Here is a 22,202-nt window from a genome sequence, read left to right as displayed (position 1 = left end):
GAATAAAAGTTTAAATGATGTGATATTTTTAACTAATGAGCAATGGCATATTTAAAAAAAAAAAAACTTTAATTTGTGTCTAATGCTTTTTTTAAAATTTCTTCAGCATGGTTTGTTAATAAGCCTACAAGAGTACAAAATAATCTTTCAGTTCCCACCTGAATGAGCTTTGTAGCTAGAAATTTAAGGTAATTGTAGCATTTCAGCTGATCATTTCTTCATTAAACAGACTGTTCCAAAATTAAAGGATAAAAAAAAATTCTCCTTAAGTTGTTTTTTACATTAGCAACATGTTTTGAGTAAATTTTCTATTAAATATTTGTGGTTAATTGAAAATTATTTGAAAAGATTTTAGTTTTATTACTGGTGGAAGTTTGTCTTATGTTTCTGTGTGAAAGATATTCTAAAATGAATAGTCTTTTGAAGGCTTATTATTTATTTTGTATTTGTGGAAGTTCTGTTGCATTTTAGTCTTTCCAAGGCTCAAAAAATAGCAAAAATATTTAAAAGCTATGTGTAAGAAAAAAAATAGTAGGATTAACTTAAATAACTTTTTCCTCAAGTTTTTGTATTATTTCATTGCTCAGCTTATTTAAATTAGATAAATCACTATCAGATTAAATTAATTGTGGAGCCTATGATTAATTTCATCAGCTGCACTCTCAATCAGTTTTATTGTTTTGTTTGTATAACTTTGGAGATTGTCTTATTATGTATGCCTGACTTTTTTTTTACATTTGCACTATAGTGGTTTACCAAAAAGTAGTTTATAGCCCCAATTAGTGTTTTTCAGGCATTGCCTTGAAATTATGAATACTATTTATGCTTACTCTAGAAAAGTTTTTGGAAGCAATTAATTTTTGTTGAAAACTTGTGGAAAGCTTTAGAATATGACAACTGAAGTTTTTTTAAAGTATGAGTAATCATACCAACATTTAATTTCAATTAAGACCTTCAAATTTTTGCTTGCTTGAATAATCTTTTTGGTTTGGAAGTTTGGCTAGTTTTTTTTTTTCTTCTTCTAAATTTAATGGTACAAGAAGCATTAAATTTTGACTTTGAATTGAAACAATAAAAACATTTATTAGGCTTGATTTAAAATAGAGGGTTCTTACTTACTAAATAGAATCTGATAAAAACTTAATACTTACGAGGTTTTAAATGTTATAAAAAAATCTTTTCCAGTTCTTAGCAGATTAAACATTTCTCTGGTTACTAATAAAATTTAGCTTTATAGTTATTTTCTGGACCTTGGATATATGGTAGGCAGCTGATGTGCTCTTCACTTGTGTTTTACAGTCTGCCTTGTTACATAGCAGAGCTAAAGGGTTTATCTCGTTCCTTGCAGGCCGTACTTAGCTCAGCTTGCTGCTTGGAATGCAACTACAGTTTTATTTGCATTTGCCTAAATAACACATTAAGCAAGCCAAAAATACTAACGATCTGATGAAAATCCAATTCACCGCCACTACTGAAGCAATGTCCTTGGGTTGCAATGGTTGCCAAAATATTTGCCACCTCGAAAGAAAACAATTTCAATACCAGCACAGTCCCGAGCCTTGCTCAAGTAGGAACGAACTGGCCCGCAGGCGTTGGAAAATACTCGCCCACGCTTTGCAGAAGAGCAGCGACATCGATGATGGCATTGCATCCGTTCAGCGCTTCACATACGAACTCATAGTATCCAAACCCTTGCCTTTCAAAAGTCAGCTTAGCTACGGAGATCCTTTGGCATCGTGGTACGAGTACCACGCAACCATCGGCTGTGAGGCGTTCTCGGCTTACGTGCGCCACCCGATGCGGAACTTCACGGCCGTGGAGCTGATGGGATTCAACAACACGGGCAACATTTGCATCTGGCCATCGGAGGAAGTGCTGTCATTCTACGTGCTGTGCAACTTGCGCAAGTTCGCCGGAAAGTCGGTACTGGAACTCGGAGGGGGCATGACCTGCCTGGCCGGACTAATGGTCGCCAAGTACTCCTCCGCGGCCAGGATCCACCTCACCGACGGCAACCGGCTGGCCGTCGACAACTTGAGGCACGTGGTCGAAAGGAACGGTTTTGCCTCAGCCGATCGCGTCACCCATTCCGTCCTCCAGTGGAACGACATCAGGAAAATGCCTTCCGACGAGCAGATGCCCGTGTACGACGTTGTCCTTTCTGCCGACTGCCTCTTCTTCGACGAGGTGAGGCAGGACCTGGTGGAGACCATTTGGTCGTCGCTGAAAGACGATGGTGTAGCTCTGGTCATGGCGCCGAAAAGAGGCGACACTTTTGAGAAATTTGTGGAGGAGGCCAAGTTGCGTGGGTTTGTCTGCACCAAGAAGGTGCAGTATAATGATTTGGTGTGGAGTCGGCACGTGAAGATGAAGCAGATGTGCGACTACAATGAAGACATCCACTATCCATTACTTTTGATACTTACCAAAAGTTACATTAACCACTTGTTTCATTAGTTTAATGTTTTGTTCAATTTTGCCACATCTCTTTTATTCTGCAACGCAGTGTTATTCTTCCATGTTACAGCTATATCTTGTTAACAATCATCATTTCACTTTTTATAATGCTTGCAGATTGTGCCTCAGGCAATTGTTCATACATCGTGTTTTGAGTGTACATTGCTGCCTTGCCATCAGTTGACTTGTTTGTTAATGTTCCTTATGTTGTTACTGTTTGTTGTTTTATTTCTCATCAGTTGAATACGGTTTAATTGGAGCCAGATTACTGTAGTGTTCGTCACTAATTTTTGGGAAATTTGCCAGTAGGTTGTAGCCCAGAAGACTAAAGTCTACAGATTACTGTAGTACTTTTATTTCTAATACTATCAATTTGTACAGAACCATTCATTAGAAACCATAGTGGTTTGTTTGACTTTAGATTATTGTTAACATCTTGTTGTGAAATGTAAGATGACTGACTGCCCCTTGAGTGCTGTGTTGAGACCTTTTTTGTATTATGCAAAATAATTTTTGTTACTGAAATTTTTACAGTGTCAAACAAAAAACTAATTTAAAAATAGCTAAAATTGTTGTGAATCATTTCTTTTTGTGCACTTGTATGTGCATTATTTTACATACAGTAGAATGCCTGTACAATGCATAACTTACATATCATATGCTCCTTATTTGGGTGCACAGGCAAAATATATAATGTAATATTTTTATATTGGAAGAAAATATTCTGTAGTTGTGACTGTTTGCTTCGGCGGAGCTGTAACTTGGTGACCAATGCAGGTAGACTGGTTGGCAGCTGGTCGGTGTGTTTAAGCTGTGCCAACCAATTGTAACTAAGAGCAGTGTGAATGCCATTTATCGTGCCATAAGTTATAGGGATTGATTGTGATTTGCAGTAATTACTGAATGGCTCTATTCTGGACCTAATTCGTATTTCACTTACATTCACGTCTATTACCTAATGGTTGATCAGTTATAATATAATAGTTTTTGTATACTTTTGAGTACTGTTTAGATAGTGAAGAATTTTTTTGTGATAATATCCTGATGGCTTAGGATGAATAGTGAGGGACCATTGCACAAGCCTGGGGAATTTATAGCTTGCTAAGTAGGAATTTAGAATTAGATTTTTTTCAGTTAGATGGTACCTACTGTCTAATTGAAGTTCAACTGGACTGTTAAAGTTGACTACAATTTGAACCCCAATGGTTTCACTTCACAAAGCTACAATATAATAGATAAATTAAAAGTAATTTGCTTATAATTTTTTTGTTCTGCGTACTTGAAAACCTACATGCAAGGAAATACTTGCAAGTTAAATCTTTAATATACCTTACTCTAGTGGGACAAAATACAGAGAATTTTATAATTTATTACCTGTTCAGACAGAGGGTAGAAACTGCTTATGCATAAGGCAATGGTTTAATGATATTTAATTCTTTTGCCTAGTTGTACATTCTGCCTTTCGGTCTGAGATACAATGATTTTTCCCCTAGAGTGATTTACAGATCAACTCTTTAAACATTCAGCCAACACTTTTAGATGCAGTTCTATTAGAGAACAATTTTGACATTTCAAGCAAATAGGTAATGTATTCTTCACAAGATAGCACCCTGTTGGATTGCTTCTTTGTTTCCAATTATTTTTTTATGACAAAAAAATTGAGTTGAAAACTTTATAACAAAACAAAATAGTTTGAAATTTACTTTTGGTCGAAAATTCATTTATATATTCATTTATTTCATGTATGAAAAAGTAATTCTGATGAATGATAAGCCATTATAAGACCATAAAAAATCATTTAAAATAGTTATTTATTATATATTCTGTTTGGCCTTGCACATCTAAAGTGATACACTGAAATATACATTTACAAGAAAATAATATGTACATAGCTTTGAAAGATAATAATTTTCAAAAATGTTTACATTTAGTTTGTAAGATAAACAAATGTATATACATTTTTGTATACATGCATCTGTTATATATTTTAGTATGTTTAACATTTACAAGATATATTCAGTATGGACTAAAAAAGTTATATACTTATATATAGGTACTTTAAAAAAATTTAAAATATTATTTTGTGTGGAATGTGCCTAGGCAAGAAAAAACGAAATTTTTCATTTTTGTTTCCTATACTATTCAAAATTTTATAAATATACTTGAATATTCAGGTCTGATTGAAGTATTAATCTACATAAAATGAAAATTTTATTTGAACATATTTGATAATGCTCTATCGATCCAAGATATACGGTTAAACTCCTGGTGCGGTCGATTCAACAAAAAATTCACGATGATCAATTTGCATTTAGAACTTAATGGTGCAACAGGAAGAAAACTGTTTTATTATTATCAAAACAATTCATGAAAAGAGGTTAATGGTTGAACTGTAATGGTGAAACTGAGAATTAAATATAGTTAACTGCATTTTGAAAAAAAATAATTTTAATATGTTTCTAATATCGGTAGCAGGAAGTCTGATTTAAGTTTAGATAAATGTTTCATTGTAGTCATTTACTTATTTTGAGGCTAATATGTTTTGTTTAGAGAAGATTTAGTGTAAAAGAATTTTAATCCATTCAACAATATTATGTACTTAAATCTTCGTAATAATTGTTCTTCACACATGGTTACAGTTTCATCCATTCTGAGATCTTAGAAGTAGTAATTACTGTTTTGTTGCTGTCTTTTTTTTTTTTTTTATCAATTTTATATGTATTGATGAGTTTAAAGAATTCATTTTATAATTTAGTACTTTTACATGTTTAGTAATAAAACTTTAATAACTTTAAACTTTTCAACTATTTTTAGTTGCATAGATTTTCATAATTAGCTATCAGTCCCAATTTCAGTGTTTTTTGGGTATACAAATTTAGAAAATAGAATGACTTAACAAACTTAACAAGTTTGGAAATTTTAACTAGTGTTAGTAAGGAACTGTGAATTCAAAATGTGACATAGAATTATTAGTTTCTTTTAAAAATTCCAATAAATGGGATACCATTTAGCTATGTAAATTTGTGTATAGTGTTAACACATAATAAGCTGGGAAATTGTAACTTAGAATTCTACTTTATTTTTATAATTTGCATACAACTAAAGCAAATAAATTCATGATGTGAATAGGTGATCACATATAAACGATTCATAAGCAAAACTTCATGTGGTGGTTATGATTTTCACATAAATCTTTACATTAATTGACCAGTTTTACAGAAATATAAAGTCATAATCCAGCACTAACATCATGTTCACATCCAGAAGTGTTCTCATCAATATAAATAGATGTTTGCTGTGCTAATAGCTTTTGTCTTGAACATTTGTAGCATTGTGAAGTGAACGACGTATAGAGTCAGTCGTATCTGAGATATTGTGGCCATATGGGGTTTGATCCTTTCCATTTATAAATGAAAATAAAAAAAATCCTTTGCTTTGCATCAAAGCCATGCCTTCGTTAACACACTGACAAGATTGGGAAAAGTTACAAGTTCAAACAGACACGTAGATCAATGTGATAATTTGCCTTGGGAAAGGATAAAGGCAGTGATTAATTTGGCACAGTTATGCACGGAAAGGATTGCGGCGATGGGACTGGAAGTTCCAAGTCCAGGGCACTTGCCCTTGCTGGAAGAGTTGCTCTTGTGGTCACGCCATTGATTACTCTGCTGTTACTACATAGGCATTGCTGGCTTCTACCCTTCAGTGTGAGGCTAGGCTGGGCAGATATCTGCAGTTACAGCATATACTGCAACCACCTCTCTGTGCATGTGGGTTACAGGTTTGTGTGAGGAGGTTAGGTTACTTGACCGGTGGGAGTGGAGCCACCCAGTACCAAATTTAAGATAATCTTGTTGTTGGTATTTAATTTTAATCTCACACACACAAAAAAAAACTTTCAAAAACTAGTCATTTTTAGTGTGTTATGGTAGTCATGGGAAATCAATCAGTGTTTGAAGCTTGCCACTTGAGTTATTTGCAAATAACTCTTGTAAGTGATTTATCATGTAAAGTTAAAATTTGAAACCAATTGAAGCCACAACAGGTGACATCAGCTGTTTGGCTTAACTGTGATGCTTTAAATATTTTTCACTGTCAATGAATGCCCATTAACTTTTTTTATATATAATTTGTTTGAGTTCAATAATTATTGTACTTTTCCTCAAGTAGTTTAAATACTTAAGTAAAAACAAAAAAAAAAACCTTGAAGTGAGAACAGATGCTTGTACTGAATATAGGTGACCATATGTATTTAAAGGAAATCTTAGAAACTGAGATAGATACAGGAAAATGTGTAAATGTATGAAGCTATTTATAACAGACCTAGCATAGTGACTTAAGCTTGTGTTTATGCATGTTTACTCTTAATGAAATTCTTCGAACATGCAGCCCATTTCGTATACCTTGGCACTATTTCAACCACAGCCTGTGTTAGTGTAGCCAAATTTTAACTATTAATAGCTATCTGTATCTGAAGTGCCCTAAAATACTTAAATTTCAGGAAGGATGTTGTGGATGTGCATAATTTGAATATTTTATCTCTTGTTACAGTGAAGGTTATTTTTTTAAAATATTTATTAAAAGTACTGAAAATAATTCTAAATAAAATTATACTATTTTCATGCTGGAAAACAGTTTACACTTTGTTTAGTTAGCTGAATATTGCTTTTCTGATCAATAGTAACTAGTGAGGTTACCCAATAGCTAAGCACCAATTGTGGAGGTTGGTTTTAAACTAGGGCGTACCTAATAATCACTTTAAGAGGGATTAAATGAGCTGTGAAGAGCGTGGTACAAGACAGAGGAGGAGGGTGAAACCAAGTAGAGTAATGTTTTTTGTGTTTGAACATTTTCTGCAGTCTTTTAGTGAAGCTGTTTGTGATGTAACACTAAATAGACTTAGGAATTTTCTACTCATGATGGATAGCAACTCTGTATTTAGTTCCCTGTGAATTATTGCGGGATCGCTAATTCTGCGAGAATCTGTTGCATCTAATATTTTGCAACAGTTTTACTATTTGATACATTTCATTGTTCCTACACAGTTATCCTTTTGAATAAACATATTTTGCGAAAGAGAACAAGAATGACATGTAATGTTGTCATGTTGCGTTAATTTATATATACCGAATAGCAGCTTTTTTTAAAACTCTTGACTGTCATTTGCTTTATTAGATTTTATTTAAACATATAGTATCAGTATTAATTAAATTAATGCTTGTTGTATAGTCCTATGCATAAAAGAATTCAATATTTGCATTAAGTCATTTTAGTAAGACTTTTTTTCCCCCCTCACAGGTAGCAGGCTTTGTTACAATGATTGATTGACTCATGGTTGCTATTATAACATTTGAACAACTTGATAACAAGTTTGTGCCATTTGAAAGAAGACTGAATGTATTTAAATAAGATGTTGTAGAACAGCATCTTGTTAATGATGTTTATACTGTGGAAGAAAAGAATGATAATGAACAGATTTTGTAATATGAGAAAATGTAATTTGATACAAAGTTTTAATTTTGAAATTTGATTATACTATCTTAAAAAATTTTCATTGTGAACTTGCTAGTTCTTCTATAATTCATTAACATTATAGAAAATTAATAATGCCCCTATATACTTAAAAAAATGTGGTATAAAAAATCTTTCAGTAAAATTAATACCACTGTGTATCTTTATTCAGTTAATGTGTTGCTAATTTTTCACAGGTATTTTATGTCTTCATGTGTGTAATTGTGTCCATCATAGTACCTATATTTTTAACTTTTTGCTTCTGGTTTTTCTAAAAATCTGATGTTTTAGCATGCTTGAAATTGTCCTTATGGTTTGGTGTGTTGAATCTAAATCAATACACAGTTGCTGAATAATAGTTATATGTACATATTTATATTTTATGATTGTTTTAGTATGTTCCTTGTATTCATTCCTGACATCAATCTACACTATATTGTATTCTCAAATATTTAAAAGTTCAATTCATTCTATTCCTTGTCATTAGCGCTGTTATTATAACTGTTTCATCCTATAATTATATATTTTCTCTTGTGCTTTGAAATTTGGCAACTTCTGTATTGAAAACCATTTGATCTTTACATTTATATTTTGTAATTTTTAAATTAGTTTTTTAAGGATTATTTTAGCATATGAGGTTGTTTTATTAATTTTTAAATGATTTAAATGAATTTATACATTTTGAAAAGGTAATATTCTTTCATATTAAAAATAATTTTGGTCATTGAATGTATACACACAGACCCATATACACTGATACATTTTCTATAGCCTTTAGTAAAGTTCATCATATCAGGTTCACAACTTGTATTCTAAACTATGAAAACCATTATCTCCAAATCATAAAAGTAACTGATATAAAAGTCACAAAATGGTGAAATATAAAAAAAAAATTGTTTTGTTGAACATAGTGCTAAGATTTTTTGTTCTCATCCTGAAAATATTAGGAGGATACTATTAATCACATAATCAGTTATTGCATAAGTTAGAATTTTAATTTGAATTAATAAATTTAGGCATGTTTTGCAATAGTTTTTTAAATTAATTTATTTACACAACATATCCAAGCATGTTAAAAGAAGAAAAGCTTAACATAATTATTTTCACAATCTTGCAGACACGTTGCCATAAAATAAATAATTCAGGGTGTACATATTAATAGTTCATCTATAAGTTAAATTTCTAGTAAAACCATTAGTAGTAAGTATTTTGATATATTTTGAATGTGTCAGTGTTAAAATGTTTGTTATGCATATTAATTTTGAAGGAATAAATTATTATTGGCAAGTTGTTATTAATGTATGCCGGACAGTGGCTGTTCTAGCAGTCGGTTGATGTTGTATGGTAGCAACATGACTGTCCACATGTACTTGCATCCAAATGGATCAAGAGTTCATAGTGGCTGCCTATGATTTGATAGTGCAGTAACTTATCACTCATTTATTCAAAATCGTAGGTTCAGAAGTTGCCAATATCACACTTTGGGGCTGCCATGAAATTTTCCTTGTAATTTCTCTTATTACATTCCTCTACCTGTCTATTGAATTCCTGTTGTGACATGTCTCGTGTCTCATGGCTTCAAATGCCTCCACAATATTGTAGTGCTGCATCTGAATTTTGTGTAGGTGTCACTTTATTATTTTAAGAATTTATTATTCTCTGTGTATTGTACTCACATTTTGAAATCTTGATTTCTTCAAACTAGTATGATCCAACAGTATGTTCCTTAAACATTCTTGAATTTTTTTCACCTTCCAAGTGCATTTTTAGTACATTCCCTTTCCATAGAGTGTGTGTATTAGAACTTATTTGATGCTACTTTCCTGTTCAAACAAGTATTTTTCAATTTCCTTTTCTTTGTGAGAATGCAGTGTAAAATTGTAAAAATAATGTTTGAACAGTGGTTGTCCTATTTATATTCTTTCTTATGGATTAAGAAGTTTTAAAAACCCTATGTTTCAAACTTGTTGAAAATGTATGTATACCATCAAACATAATACGTCTTGTGTTTTACACAAAAATGTTTAAACCACTTTCTTGTTCCATTACCTATAAATAATATAGTTGTGCTTAAATAAATTTGTTTCCAAGTCAAATGTATTGCCATAATAATTGATAGCCAAATTTGCTTTGATGTTGCTGATATGTGTTCATAAGTTATTTATTTTTTATTATTTTTATTTATGTAAATTTTAATGGCTTTTTTGGTGTTTGTTAGGTACAGTAAAATACTAACCGTTTGTTTACATTATGTAAATAGGTTTTTAAAATTTGTTTTTGAAACTGGTATTATCTAAATAGTTTGTTGATAGTAACGTGATGGACTGTGTTGGGTTCGCCTGGGAAACAAGTGGTTATTGTTTCACTGTGCCGTGGGTCGTGGGCCGGGCCTAGCTTGTAACGACTCCTCCCAATGACTGTCCTGCTGCAGGGTATTTATTGTAACATGTGATGTTCCTATGGACTTTACTGTGCATTGCACCACCAGCAGTGCACCACCTTTCCTATCGCCTAGCAGTATTAGCCCAACTTCTCTTGTCTGTTCTGTTTTACAAACCTCTTTATTGGTTAATGTGTTTCCTACTTTTACACTGTCCTGTAATGAGATTATGATTTTGTAATTTATGATTGAAATGTGTTGTTTCCTTCAGAATTCTAGAGTAAGTCTAAGTGATGAGAGTGGAATTTATTTTGACCAATATTCAACATGAAGTATTTTTTCAGAGTTGTTTTGTTGTATCGTTACCTTCTTAGGGCTAATAAGATAAGTTATTAAAAATAATCAAAAAAATTGTGGCCAGGCAATTAGAGGTTTTTTTTTGTTATATGCCATTATGCCATACTCATTGTATTGATCCTATAGCTAGTCACTTATTTGGTATTATGAGAGTTCCTGGTTTAATCCTAGGAATTAGAAAGCCAGGAGTTACATAGTTTTTTGAACAGGCAGTCTCGGATGTGGGTGTGTTCTGTGTAGTCACTGTAGAGTTGCTGCACTCTCACCTCTAAAAACACCCATCCTTCAGATCAATTGGGGACGAACAAGGCATTGTTTGTTAAACCCCTTGGTTTGGTTTCTTCTGAAGTAGCTGCTAATAAGTGCTGTTTTTTTATTTTTTTTTTATTGTCAAGAAATAAGCTGTTTCGCGATCTCAAGTGTACAGAGGTCAGCAAATTCGCAAATGTGGGCAATGCCATGTGTTTCCATGGGCAAATCTAAGTTGAAAACTCTCTTGTTTGAAATTTGACCATGCTGGGTTTCTTGGCAAATGATGAAGTCAGATGACATGCCAGTGCTGTGACACACTTTTTTCATACAAAAAAAATATTTAAATGACACTTGGTTAAAATTACAAATTTATTATATTGTTATGCAAGGTTTGTTTAAGATAAAAAATTACTTATGTTTATAAGGAGTATTCAAAATTATATCCGTGCTTGAAGATATATTTTCCCACGTTTCTGATAACCATGGTGTGCTTTGCAGTGAGGCATGAAGATGTCATCGCTGGGAAAAGTAGAAACATCTTCATCACAACATTGAAGAGCACTGTGAGTGCTCTCAGAGTTCTTTTAAAATGTTATAATGTTGTATGACATTCATTTATAGAGTCAATCAAGCAACCACTGTTTTTAATGTACTCTCCGGTGAGGGGGAAGATTAAATGGAAAGGGTTTTCAACAACAGTTTCTGGATGTTTGGGACCTAAAGAAAGAAACTGAATACCAAATCTGGGTTTGAGTTCATGAACTTCAAGAAGATGAGGGGGTGGGGGGCTGAGTGTCGTACTATTGCTCATTTGAGTCCTTTGCTTTTGAAGCAACCAATGAGAAATATTTGAGTGTGGCAAAGTCTGGTAAACGCATTGGTAATCCAACAGGGATCACACCATCCATTACACCAAATCTATTTAATGGGGATGAAGTAGTTATGCATTTCAAATGTGCAACTGCATTTGGGCCCAAGTGTGAGCAGAGGCTCTGTTTTTATACGTACCACACACACTGTCTGATAAGTTGGTAGTAAGTAAGGGTCCTCAATGGCATCTGCACAGCGTCACCACTACACCTGGCCAATTCACTTTCCTCGAGACAAGTGGAAGATGGCCATATTTTGACAAGAGGATTCTCAACTTATTTATGCCCAGGGAATCGCTTGGCACTATCTGTTATGTGAATCACGAGACTGGCTATATTTTTAGATCGTGGTTGGATGTGTTAATGTTATTTTTTCCTCAGATAGTTCTCTCAGATTAGTTTAATTATTTATTACTTTTGTTTCTGTTTTATCGCGTAGCTTAGAGCTTCATTTATTACTTCTTTATGGTGAATCCCATAATAAAAAATTTAGCAGTTAGTAATATACATAAAATATTTATTTATTTTATTTATAAATTTTTTTAGACTATCTGAAGGTTACATTTTATGCTGAATTAATGTGATGCTTGCTGCGGCCGCAGGTTGTTCGTGATTGAGATGTGCTAGCCGGCAGAGTTACGTCTCTCCAAGGTGATGCAATGGGGGCAGGGCAGATGGAATCGTTTGCCGAGGGAAGCTGTTGGCTGGCTCCTTGCCAGATCAGTAATAGCCGCATCGTCTGCCGTAAACACCTGCTGAAGCTCTCTCCTTTGTTTAGCCACATTTAAACAGGATGCCACAGCTTTAATGCTGCTCCTTTTTTTTTGTTTACACCGGCTAGCTTTGTCGGAGGTTGGCCCTGGCTTCTGTTCCAAACTGTTGTAGTAGCACGTGCTAAAATAAGCCTTAGGCCGTGCCACGTAATGGTATTCTCTGCACTTCATCAAGAGGCGTTGATGTGGAATCATTTTTATGTGGTTGTGTTTGTTTTCGTGCTGCCACGAGTGTTTGCTTATGTCCGAGAGCCATGCACATGCACCTAGCTCCAAATTCAAGACTTTTGCTTTTTTTTTTACATCTTTTAGTTTTTTCTATTGCTGTGCACATAGGATGAATTAAAGTCTGCTATGTGTAAAAACAAGTTTGACCCGCGGGTCAGGAGGCATAATTGAAGCTCTGTACGGACATGGGCCAGAGCCCGGCTGACCGGACCAGGCACCTGTCGTTTGTCGTGGGCCGAGCTTCGGGCAGGCGTGTCCCGAGCCGCCCAGCACACCTCGGTGTTGCAAGTCGTGACTTGAACAGGATATCTTTGTTCTAGGTCTGGTTTCTTACTGTTGGAGTTTTTATTTTAATTGCTAGTTATTTTTTTAGGTGTAGGAAATTTACATCTTTTGTTCAAGCTTAGGCGTTGTGCTCTTCTTCCACTATTGTAATGCAAAAAGCAGCTGAAACTCACAGCTGAATATTTCTGCTTTTTACGTTTTGTGAGCTATATAATTTCCACACTGTGACCTTGATTGGGATACAGACTCTGAGGCTGAACAGATTTCCTACTGCCAGTTGAGTGTGTTCATGGGTGTCATGGGCAGGGATGACAAAGTTATATAACCCTCCTCTCCTGCCAACAATGTTTATTATCCAAAATTTATTTTCTAAACAATATTTAGTAATTTATTTCCAGTATGGTGAATCTCAAAACAAAAATAAATTCCTGATTACAAACATGGCTGAGTTTAGTCTACATGAACTAGATAAATAAAGGAATTTAAAAATTAATAATCTGTTGTTTTTTTTAAACAGAAGTTTTGAAGCTTTTTTTATCATCACTGTTAGTAAGAAGATGATGATGCTGCCTGTGACAGTGTTATAATTAAGTTAGAGGGAAAATAAACTATACTTCTTTTTAGATTTCATTAGTGCAATGTCAATTATAGGGTGTTCACACCTTACTTTGTTCATTAATCTTGTCATGATTCCTGTTTGCGTGGATTTATGCTAATTTGTAATCTTGTTTATTTAAGCTCTTATTTTATCTGAGTCTGTTGTAATTATTAAAAATTTAGTCACACTCAGGTAATAATAATAATAGAGTATATTTATGCTCTGGCCTGCAGTAATTTTTAGATATTTTGTTTCATAGTTTTGTGTACACAGACAGTGCATCATTAGTTAGATTTGATGTTTATTTATGTTTCCAGTACTTAGCTAAGCTCTTTATGCCATTTTGCTGAAGAATTTTGTGAACTTTTAATGTAATACTTAAGTGAATGATAATGTAAAAAAATTTCTGGAAAACACTTTTGTGTTTTCTACATATATTTGTTAACTTTCTTTTATCTTATATTAAGAAAGTAGAGTATTGTTTCATGAATAATAATATATTATCAATATAAATATCTTTTTTTTGTGTGTTTGTATTTTATGTTACTGGATGTTATTAAATTTATAACATTATTTTATTTTTTTTATGATTAATTGTTTTTGGTTAGTTGTAGTTCTTTAGAATAGAAGAACTACAAAGTTAAAAAAAAAAATTGTTATACATTGGGTTATTTGGTACATTACATATAAATTCCCAGTTTATAACTGCAATTTTTATTTCCAGGCAAAGTCTCCACTAATATGACATAGTAATGAAAACTCTACCAGTAAAAATATTGCTGCTATAATTTTTCTTCAGAGTAATAAGTAGATATTCCAGCCCAGACCTGTATATTTAAGTGTTATGCAATTCTTTTATAATCATTTTGTTTGTAAAATATTGAAAATATTGCTCAAAAATTTAAATTAATTAAATTTTAATTTTTGCAATTCACCATGTACCTCTGCCATATTTTCCTTGTGCTTAAATGATTGAAAAATATAATTTCAGGATAATAAATTCTACTGTTCAGAAATACAAACCAGGCTAGGAATCATTACATAATTTTTTCTGTTGGTTATCTACATTTAAATTTTGCACCAAAATTCATAATTTAATTTCATCACTATCCAATATTATTCATGTATATTTATTGCCAGTACTAAATTGTTGTTTTTTTTTTTTGCAAAGATTTTTTTTATTTAGTGTCATCATTCTTTGATATGCTGCAAATGTTTTTTTTTTTAAGTTATTTGCAAGCAAGATATTCATGTATCTGTGAGATCAATTACATTTCATTCTAGAAGTATTGCTAATTTTGATACCTTATTACAAATAGCTAAAGAAAGGAGGTAAGAATGTTTAATCTTTGAAAAGGATAGATAGAAAGCAATTTGTAAAATAAAGTTTGTTTCATTTTGTAATGTACCAAATACCATAAAAATTTTAATTGTTGGATGTTTTTTTTGTATTCAGAACAACACTTCTATGAATAACATAGTTCTGAATCTTATTGATGTTTTTTTCATGGTCCTTTATTCAAACATGTATTGGTTGTTCACTGCTTAGTCTAATGACATAAAATGCACATATGCACATCTTAACTTTTCATTGAATCAATTTGTCAATTTTTGCTCAGTGGTGATATTCATCTTAAACAACGATGCAAATACCTTTCAGCATAAATTTGTATATGAAAATATATGTCCATGAAGATGCAATTATGTTTGTAGAAGAAATAGATTATGATGTATGTACTTATTTAACCATGGTAGCTATATAAAAAAAATATTTGAATTGAAAATTCAGAAAAAGTTGCTGTGAGTAATGGATGCTACAGTTCTATAATTTGGTATGTTTTTTTTGGAATTTTAGGTAAAGTTTTGACTAAATATTGGATTAGCTGGTAACTAAACTTTTTATACTGTGCGTTGTGAACGACACCTCTAAGGCACTCGTGGTGGTACAGAAGCAGGGACCAATAACATTTATAATCTTTGTACAGTTTGCATGAAGATAGCGTCCAAATGAAAGATTAAAATAATAAGGTATTTAGCTAAACAGCAGAGAGAGAAAGAGTTAAACAATTGTACAAGTACACTGCTTTGTATTGTAACACATGAATATAAAGTTAAATCTAGTCTACATTAAATATGTGCCTCCACGAATGTACACTATGCAACTAATGTACCTTAATTTTCAGTGTTAATTAAGTTATTGATTTCTTGGTAAACTTGTTATGTATTAGTGTAGTTTGTGATGCCATTGGTGCCATGTACACACACATTGAGCCGGTCGTTATTCTCAGTGGAGACACTCTCAGTCATAGCTGGTTCTTGTAGCCACGGCTGTGGATCTGGATGCGAAGCCATAATTTTCTGAATGATTGCAGAACATACAAGAAGAATTTATTCTGCAAGTCATTCATTAGATAAAAGTCTTGCGAAAATATTTTTATACACATTGCAAGAAAGCAAGGAGGACTTACTGCAGAACGTCTAAATGGAACAAATTTTTTTTCTCTCCGTGGATTCACATAGAGCTGTGGCTGAGAGAGTTGGACTTGTGCCATTGTCAGTCGTATGTCGAGAGTTGATAATGCTCGTGGTTATTTTGAAATATACATGCAAACTTCCTGCCAAAATAATGGTGTCTATATTCGGAATTGAAAGAAAATCATTGTTAACGACATCTGTGCCACACAATTGGACCGCATGTCTTTATGTCTTGCAGAGAGTTTGGTTCTCAGTTCACATTCAGTATTTTATAGAAGCTGTTGGTGGGGAAAGAAAACAAGCAATGGATTTACTTTGTGACGCAATTGTAATGACTTAGTAAGTGTCATTTTATACCACGGGTTGTGATGTGCTCTGGTTGATTGTCTGCAGCAAATTCACTAAAACAGAGGAATGAATCAAACAAAGCCTAGTTTAGAATAAAATTTATAATATAAGCAGCTTCTTATAAATAAATCTCATTACATTTTTTCAAATATGTATGTTTTAAGCTTATTGAACCCACACATTTTAGTCTTTAGTTATTAGTAGAGTGATGATAAAACTCTCTCCAGAGTTTTTTTTTAGAAACCAGCATTTATATATATATATATATATTGTATATTTTATTCATAAATCTAAGTATTTTTTCTTAGAAAAATAACATGCCATGTTAGTTTTCGGACCTTTGTATTTACGGGATATTTCTGCAATTTAAAGTGCAATAGAACACACAAAAATTTTTAAGTTAACTCTGCTTTTAAAATGAATGAGTCTGACATTAACATTGCTCTCCAAACCATAATAATATGTAATTTGTTAATTCAGTATTCATGTGGTTAAGGCTTATTATTTTAATTTAAACTCTATGCTTTGCGTATTTTAATACAACACTTCTTGTTAGAACATACTGTTATCATCTGTAACCCGGGACTGTAAACCATTCCACAGGCTCTACCGTGCAATAATGAGCACTTTAATTGCTAAAGCAAAAGTTCATTCTGTTTATTTTTGTATCTGTAAAATATTTTTCAAACAATTGTGTCCATTAGTGCCATGTTCATGTAATTAGGTGCGGATGACACACGTTTCAGGTTGTCTAGGAACCAAACTGCTGAGTTAAATATTGGTCTTTATAGAAATTGAATGATTTTTATATGTAGTTATTTATAAATATTTTTGGTTTTCAGTAAAAGCCTCATATGTTTGCCAGACTTAATGTTTTCACACAGATCATACATGAAATATGTTTGAAATTATTTCATGTGTGCCTTGTTTACATATTACATATAGTATATACTCTCTAGACTAGCAATGATAGTTTGTGTGGCACAGATGGGAAACTTATAACCATTTTTGTACAACCTACATATGTAATTATATATAGCTCGATGTAATTGAAAAATATTTATACTCTTTAGGTAAAAAACTTGACATAAGATATAAAAATGAAAGAAAACTGTATTTTTATGCTCCAAAATTCTGTATGTTGTGCACTGGTGAATTTTTTAATTGTTGCAAATTTATAAGTAAAAATATGCGGAATAAATATATAATATACCTTAGTCCAATTCAGTTTATCTGTTGCAATTTAAAACAATTTTTTTTGTTGATTAGCATTGCATTCGTGTAGTCATTTATTGAAATAAGTGTTCTGAGATTTAATTGTTAATAACTCATATGTTTTTATTAACAATTGTAATTTAAGTATTGCTGTCAACTTATTGGCTGTTCCGTGGTTTCCACAATTTGAAAATCAGATTATTTGATGTTTTGCACTCAAATTTTCTTTGAAAATGCAGGGCATTGTCAAAAATTTGTGAAAGTTGTAATATTTAAATAAATGTGTATTAATTTGAAATTTTGTTGTCACTGTTTTTTTGTTTTCCTTTCTTAATGGAAAGTTTACGTATAAATTGTTGTCTAGGAGGAAATAGGCTGTGGGTTTTCAGTTCTTTTGGAAATAAAAATAATGTTTAAGGAATGAATGAAGTAAACAAACTGCGGAAGGAGCACAGGTACTGACATTGGTGTGTACACACAATTTTGAAAGGGCATTTGGTTGAAGCACAACTAACTTAGGTATGAGTGGTCTTGGTTTTATTCATGGGTAAGGCATAGAATGGCTGAGGCATTTGTATCTGTTTGATGAAATTTAGTTTGTAAGCCACCCTCTGATTAGCCTAAAAAAAAAAAAAAAAACAGCAGGTATATTAACAAGCTAACAAAAAATTGTGTTTTCACTTCAGTGTATTTTCTAACTCATGGTACTTTACTATTCTGATCCCTAGATGTCTCTAAACAACACACAAACAGTAAACAACACACAGTGAGGTGTTATTTCTAGCTTGTGGCACTTAACATTACTAGCCTAATCTCTTGATGTCTTTTAAAACACAAACAAACTTGGGATTCACTAATGGCCAGTTGCACCATTTGGCTCTTCGCCCAAGAATGATCAAACACATTCTGGGAATACATGATGTTTGAAAACGTACGAACATTGGTTCCTGCCAGCAGTCTGTGGCAACAGGCGGCAGCCATGTCGAAGGAATGTTAGGTACATTTTTATTGGAGGGCTGTGACTATGCAGTCACTACAATCAATTGTGCCATGGCAAGTAACTGTGATGATGTAGTCACAAGATAGTAGTTCAAAGCAGTGGCCACTTGATTTTTAGATATTACTGAAAAACACATATCAGTATTTAAAGCTGTTGCAAAAGGAGTCTGAATTATGAATAGGTTATGCTATGAAAAGGTATTTTTACAAGTGGGAAAATTGGTTAAGAAATAATAGCCCAATTAATTAAATGCAGTTTTATTTATTAACTACTGTTAACACTACAGGATCACCATAAAATGTCCTAGATTCAGTTGTAGATTATAAAATTTTAATTTAGACTATTTATAACAAACCATACATCAAATTGAAAGTAAACCTAGTTTTTTTTTACACAAAGATTAATATGTGTACCTTTAGTTATACGGCACACATCCAACCAAAAGTTCAATTCTTCCCACACTTTGGTTAACGTGTCTGAAGTAATGGAAGCAACAGTCTCTTCAATTCTGTTTCTCAACTGTAGAAAATCATGAGGTAGCGTCGGAACGTAGACACAATCTTTTATAAAGCCCTAAGGAAAAAATTGCATGGCGTTATGTCAGGTGAACATGGAAGCCAGCGAATAAGAGCTCTGTCGTCACGACGATTACGACCATTCCAACGGTCAGGGACTTTGACGTTCAACCACTCTCATACAAAGAGATTACAATTGGGAATGCACATTGAACGGAGATAACAGATTCACTCTGAGCAAATTGCAGAACATAAAAAACTTTACGCTCAGGAGTCGCTATTTTGCATTGGCTGTGCTGCAAGCGAGAAAAAACAAAGCAGTAATCGTACACGCACTTATCTAAAACTGTTTGAGTTACTATTTGTGACCTTGAACCAACACACTACAGTTCTTACAGTTGATACTGTTAAAATCTATTACTGAGACATTCTTTTAAGGACATACAGTATTAGTTAAATTGCAACACTTAAACTGTCTGTCCACAAATTATTCACTATTTCATTTAGTTCACAGTTTACTCTACCCACTGGAGATTGGCTTGACAGTGGCCCTCCCTACTGCTTGTCTCTTACCGCACAGCTCTGTCTCAACACACTGCCTCACACTATTCACTCGTCCATCACAAACAACACAGTCCCGATGCACTGGTCTCCAAAAAAGAAGCCCGTTGCTTGTCATCTGCTTCCACTCACTTCACTGCTTCAGAGGCCGGCATCGCCGTTGTTATACCCTTCAGTCCCCTTCTGGAATGGTCTCGCACCCCTTCGAAGTGTGTCATCAGGGTCGACTTGATACAAAAGCTCCCAGAACAGTGGCGTCACAGTTACTCCACTATACGCAGGCAGGGTTCTGGGAACGTACCGAACCCTACAGAGGTGCTGAGAGGAAAGGCGTAGCAGGGGGGTGGGGTAGCAAGGTGCCGTTTATAATCTGATTTGGCTCGCAGCAGTAATTGACCTCGTACCTCACGCGGGCTAGCAGGTCAGCTGGCTTGTTAGCCAGGCCACTAGCCCACCCCATGGCCCGGCCTTCAGTATGCTCGTTACAGTATTATTAAGAGCATTAAACTAAAATAATGAGCATTACAAACACATGAAATATGGGTATTGCATGTGGAATGTGGTTGTAACATAGGAAAAGCAGAATTTTCTCATATATGTATTACACATGGTCTCTAATTTAATAATCATTCTCTAATATTTATGCCTGATTATAATAATAACCTTTGAAAAGTTGTAAAAAATGTTGGACATGCCTGCGAGCACTGCGTCCTGAGTCACCAGGACTGTCGGTTGAACTCGGAAGTTCCCACTGATCTTCCCTCAGTGCACAAAAACAATGATGCAACAGAAAATGTGGTCAAACCATGATCAAACTAGTTTTGAAATGAGATAGTGCCTGAACTCTAATGGTGAAACTGGTCATGAGCACTGTTAAAACATTTAATTTATTTCAATGTTAATAGTGAGAGATACGCAGGACAAAATGGCATCATCAATGCTTCATGTTTGATGGTAAATTAGCAAGTAGTGCCTAATCTTTGTAGATTTCTTGTATCTGTTATGCTTCCTGCATAATAATTTGGTATTGAAACATTGCTTTTAAATAAATTATTTATCAGTGCTCATGTGACACTTTCTCAAAGAAAGCTCCTTGCTGCAGTACCTACATCAATAACCTTTCTATGAGCTGCAAGCATTGATCTAGTATCTATGTTAACTTCTATGACCAATGATAGATGCATACTAAAGTTTTTTATTGAAATCATAGTGTTGTATAAGTATGTATTTAAATATTCTCTCAGTGAAATTTAATTTTTCATTAAAAAATAATACACAGGGTTCCACTACACACTAGATTGTGAGATCGGGGACAGTTGTTTTCATATTGCTGCAAGCAACTATGGAGCTTAGTTTTTTGCTTTTAGTTTGAAAGTAATGTAAAAAAAAGTGCTTCAACTAGTTCTTTGTACACATACTGTAAACTGGACTGTTAATGAACATGTTTTGTAAGCTTGTTGCCAGATAATTCAGCTTCTTTAATTCACTGTTATTGGTCAGTGGGTACTAAAGCTTTGTACGTAGTCATTCATACAAATATTTTAAGTTATGATTTTAATAATATTTAGGTATTTTTTAGTGGCTTTGATTTGCAGTTTAAGCATGGATACCCACTTCACTAGCTATCTAACACTTCATTGAAATATCTTAAGGACAGGGTTGTATATTCAGAGCTAATCAAAAACTATATTCTGTGGTAGCTTATCAGCATCTATAAATAAAATGGAAGAACTATGAGAAAACCATCTCTGACACAAATAATACCCACCAAATTGAACTTCTGACTAGGCATATGATTGTGCTTCAGGCATCTTTGTTATTTCATTTTCTTGTCATTACTGTATATTAAGGAATTTTTCTGTAACTTTATTTCCTAGCGCTCGTGAATTTGTTTTTTAATCACAAATTTTTCCACCAGAAATTTAATGAATGTTACCATCAATTTGTAATAGGTCACGCAAGTGATCATAATTAAGAACATGTGAGTGAATTTTTACAGCTATTAGATAATATTTAACAAATGTCTATATGAAACACAACATGTACGAGAGCTATCGTGATAAATTTACAGGATAATTGTTATGACAAAAATATGACATAACCAACATAGTGAATGAAACCGAGCCTTAATGTGCCTGCCTATTTGGCACATTAACTACATTGCTTTTTTTTTAGATACACTTTTCTAGAACCAATTTTTGTCATCTGCTTAAGAATTTCAAGACATCATGGACATTGGAAACAAAATTTTGAAGTCATCCAATGTACTTAAAAATGGCATCTTCATTTTGAAAACTTTCTGCTTTGTACAGAGTAACTGCCAACAAAACATACGAGTCATCACTTGGTACCTGCCATAGTTTAATATGAGGAGCCAG

General features: G+C 33.2%; 1 protein-coding gene across 4 annotated transcripts in view; it reads left to right on the top strand.

Annotated features, from left to right (window-relative positions):
• Nucleotides 1-22,202, top strand: part of LOC134531118 (WW domain-binding protein 4-like) — a 142,825-nt gene that overhangs the window by 36,519 nt on the left and 84,104 nt on the right. For 2 of the 4 annotated variants that reach the window (XM_063366688.1, XM_063366690.1), the window contains one exon: nt 1,349-20,226. The exons of the other annotated variants lie outside the window; for them this stretch is intronic. In XM_063366688.1, coding sequence (XP_063222758.1) covers nt 1,447-2,457 — 1,011 coding nt within the window. In that variant the 5' untranslated portion in view covers nt 1,349-1,446 and the 3' untranslated portion in view covers nt 2,458-20,226. Of the gene's footprint in view, nt 1-1,348; nt 20,227-22,202 lie in introns of those variants that run through there. 4 annotated transcript variants of the gene reach the window in all.

The sequence above is a fragment of the Bacillus rossius genome, chromosome 3 (assembly GCF_032445375.1).
Source record: "Bacillus rossius redtenbacheri isolate Brsri chromosome 3, Brsri_v3, whole genome shotgun sequence".
NCBI lineage: Eukaryota > Metazoa > Arthropoda > Insecta > Phasmatodea > Bacillidae > Bacillus > Bacillus rossius.
Note: the sequence above shows the minus strand (reverse complement) of the source record. Positions and strands in the feature narration are given on the sequence as shown.